The sequence below is a fragment of the Galendromus occidentalis genome, unplaced genomic scaffold, assembly GCF_000255335.2.
Source record: "Galendromus occidentalis unplaced genomic scaffold, Mocc_1.1 scf7180000077365, whole genome shotgun sequence".
Lineage (NCBI taxonomy): Eukaryota > Metazoa > Arthropoda > Arachnida > Mesostigmata > Phytoseiidae > Galendromus > Galendromus occidentalis.
The window spans coordinates 4,845-7,367 of NW_003805353.1; the positions used below are offsets into that span (position 1 = coordinate 4,845).

Below are 2,523 nucleotides of genomic sequence, written 5' to 3' on the forward strand. Positions count from 1 at the left end.
TATTCACTTATTCACTTATTCACTTATTCACTTATTCACTTATTCACTTATTCACTTATTCACCCATTCACTTATTCACGATCGCGGCGCTGACTGCCGACGTATCAGCTCCCGTGTCGATGGTTCCCTCGTGACTTCCGACTCCGCGTATCTCCACCGCTGCTTTGTTCAGTTGATGAATCGCCGTTGACGTGGGCTGCTCGCAGCTTACGAGCCCCGGCGCGAGCCGTTTCCCGGCGACGGCGCGCGGTCTGATTGGCGATCACCGTAGGGGCTCGGTGACCGGTGCGGAGGCCGATATCCGTTCTCCGTCTGGGGGCGTCCGGGGCTACGAGTGTTCGTTCCGAAGCGGTTGGGCGCTCTGGCGGCCGGCACTCGGTTCGCTTTGTCCCGGCAGTGTTTCTGCACGTGGCCCACCCGGTCGCAGTAGTTGCAGATGGGCTTGTTGTCCCAGGATCGTCGGTCGCCTTCGAAGATGGCTCGGTACATGTGGTCGTCGGATTGGCGACGGCCTTGTGACGGGTTCCTGTAGCGGTACCCATCGGGCTGTCGGTGGTCGGGGTTGCGGCTCCGCACGCCACCGTACCGTTCGGAGGATCTCTCGGGGGTCCGTCCTTGGGATGGCTCCCTCCGCGGGCTGCGACCTCTGTCGTTGCTGGGGCTGCTAAGTCGGTCGTAGCTCCCGCCGCTTGAGGACACCGCGGCGATGGTGGGACGTGGCTGAGTCGCTTGCGGTGCTTTGTTACGGGTCGCCGCCTGGTGTTTCCTCGCTTCCAGCACCGCCCGTAGGCGTCGGAGGCTTTTTGTCGCCGCCTCTCCCTGCAGATCAGCGTAGTCAGCTCCGCTGATGGTGTCTGAGAAACGCTCGATGATGTCCGCGTCCGACATTGCTGGGTCAACTTGATGGCAAAGCCATTGCACGTTTTCGAGGTGGTCGAGGAGAGGCTGCTCCTCGTCGCGGATTAGCCTGCGGAGTTGGCTCTTGGCCTTTGCGACGCGTCCGATATCAAATCTCGCGAGGAAAGCTTTCTTGAAGGCCTTCCATTGCGTGAGACCGGGCAGGCAGTTTTGCGCCCACTGCAGCGCTGTTCCTGTCATGTAGAGTTCCACCGTCGCCAGATTGAACTGGTCGTTCCACCCGTTGAGGACCGACGCGATCTCATACTGCTTGATCCACAGCGATGCGTCGTCTTCGGGGCGGTAGCTTCTCGGCTCTTTGGTGCTTCTCACTGCGGGCGGAAGGAATTTCTCCAATTCCGCCTGCTTCTCCTCCTCTGTCTTCGTTGCTGGGGCCGCCGGCGGTTGGTCCGTGGTTGCTGCCGCGGTTCCGTTGGTGACCATTCTCTCCCGAACTCGCCTGGTGAGGTCGTCCACGATTTGCCTCAAGATTTCCTCCGACAAGTCGATCCCTAGGCCCTGAAGGTGTCTCTGGATGAGGGGCGGGTTGGCTGGGACGTTCCGTCTGTCTTCGGGGGCGGCCGCGTCGTCCGCTGGGTTGCCTTCCGTTTCCGGTTGTGCGGGTGCGTCTGCGTGGATTTCTTGGGCGGGCGCGACCTCTTGCTCTTCGGCAGCGTTTCCCAGGCGGTTTGTTTCGACTCTTCCGCTGGGTCCTGGTCTCGGCTGTGTGTGAAGGACTCTTCCGGAACGCATTTTCATCCGGCAGATGGGCGCAAGGAGGGTTAATGCGGATCTTAGTGACGGTCCCCGGGTGAGAGATCGGGATTGGGGATTTTTACCGAATAGCCGCTAGGATCCTATGAGAATGTTATTCCAGGCTCGCCTTACAGCGTTTGGGGGTTACTTGGGGCCGTCTTAGCTAATATTTCCGTTCCTCGCTTGGTATCCGCGTGCAAAGCGCACGAAGTGACTGGGCACTTTCGGAGGTTGCCACGTGGTTCGGTTTTTTTTTGTCTCTTCTTTGGGAAATACGCCAATTGCTTGGCTGATATGCTATCCTAACGTTACGCTAGCTGTTTCTAGGTAGGGGGGTCGCAGCATCTCCACCAAATGTAGCGGGGTTTTTCTAAAGGGAAGCTCAGGACGGACGTTAGGGCTAACTGCTGGGACGCGCGAGGACGGGGGAAATTCGGAAGACGGGCTCACCACAACACGGTGAGATGGATCGAAGAAGCGGACGCTGGGGCTGCGGAGGTGGACGGGAACTCGGGGGCCGGATAGGGCTGAGAACTCGGGGACGCTGGGACTGAGCACAATAAGAACACGCAACTCGGTTCAACTCCCGATTACGAGTGACTATTTCCTCTCCTCGCGTCGGTCTTTATTCTTTCTCTCTCTCCCAATTACGTGCACTTGGACTGCACTGCCGTGCCCGACGGCGGCGCCGCTCTCCGCCTTTGATCGTAGACCCCAGCACACATGTCGCCTGCTACAATGTATCTCATCTGCCTTGGTTCCCCCCGAGTCGGCAGGGCGCTCTACAATCGCGCGCTCACTAGGTCTGCCCACTCCGGGTTCCCCTCGGACATCTGTTCTCCATTTACACAACCAATCTGCACTCCAGGT

The 2,523-nt window shown here is 59.1% G+C and overlaps 1 protein-coding gene across 1 annotated transcript; it reads right to left on the bottom strand.

Annotated features, from left to right (window-relative positions):
* Positions 1-207: 207 nt before the first annotated feature.
* On the bottom strand, positions 208-1,650 carry LOC108864124 (uncharacterized). The gene has a single exon (XM_018639118.1). The coding sequence runs from the start codon at positions 1,648-1,650 to the stop codon at positions 208-210; it is 1,443 nt and encodes a 480-aa protein (XP_018494634.1).
* Between the last annotated feature and the right edge of the window lie 873 nt (positions 1,651-2,523).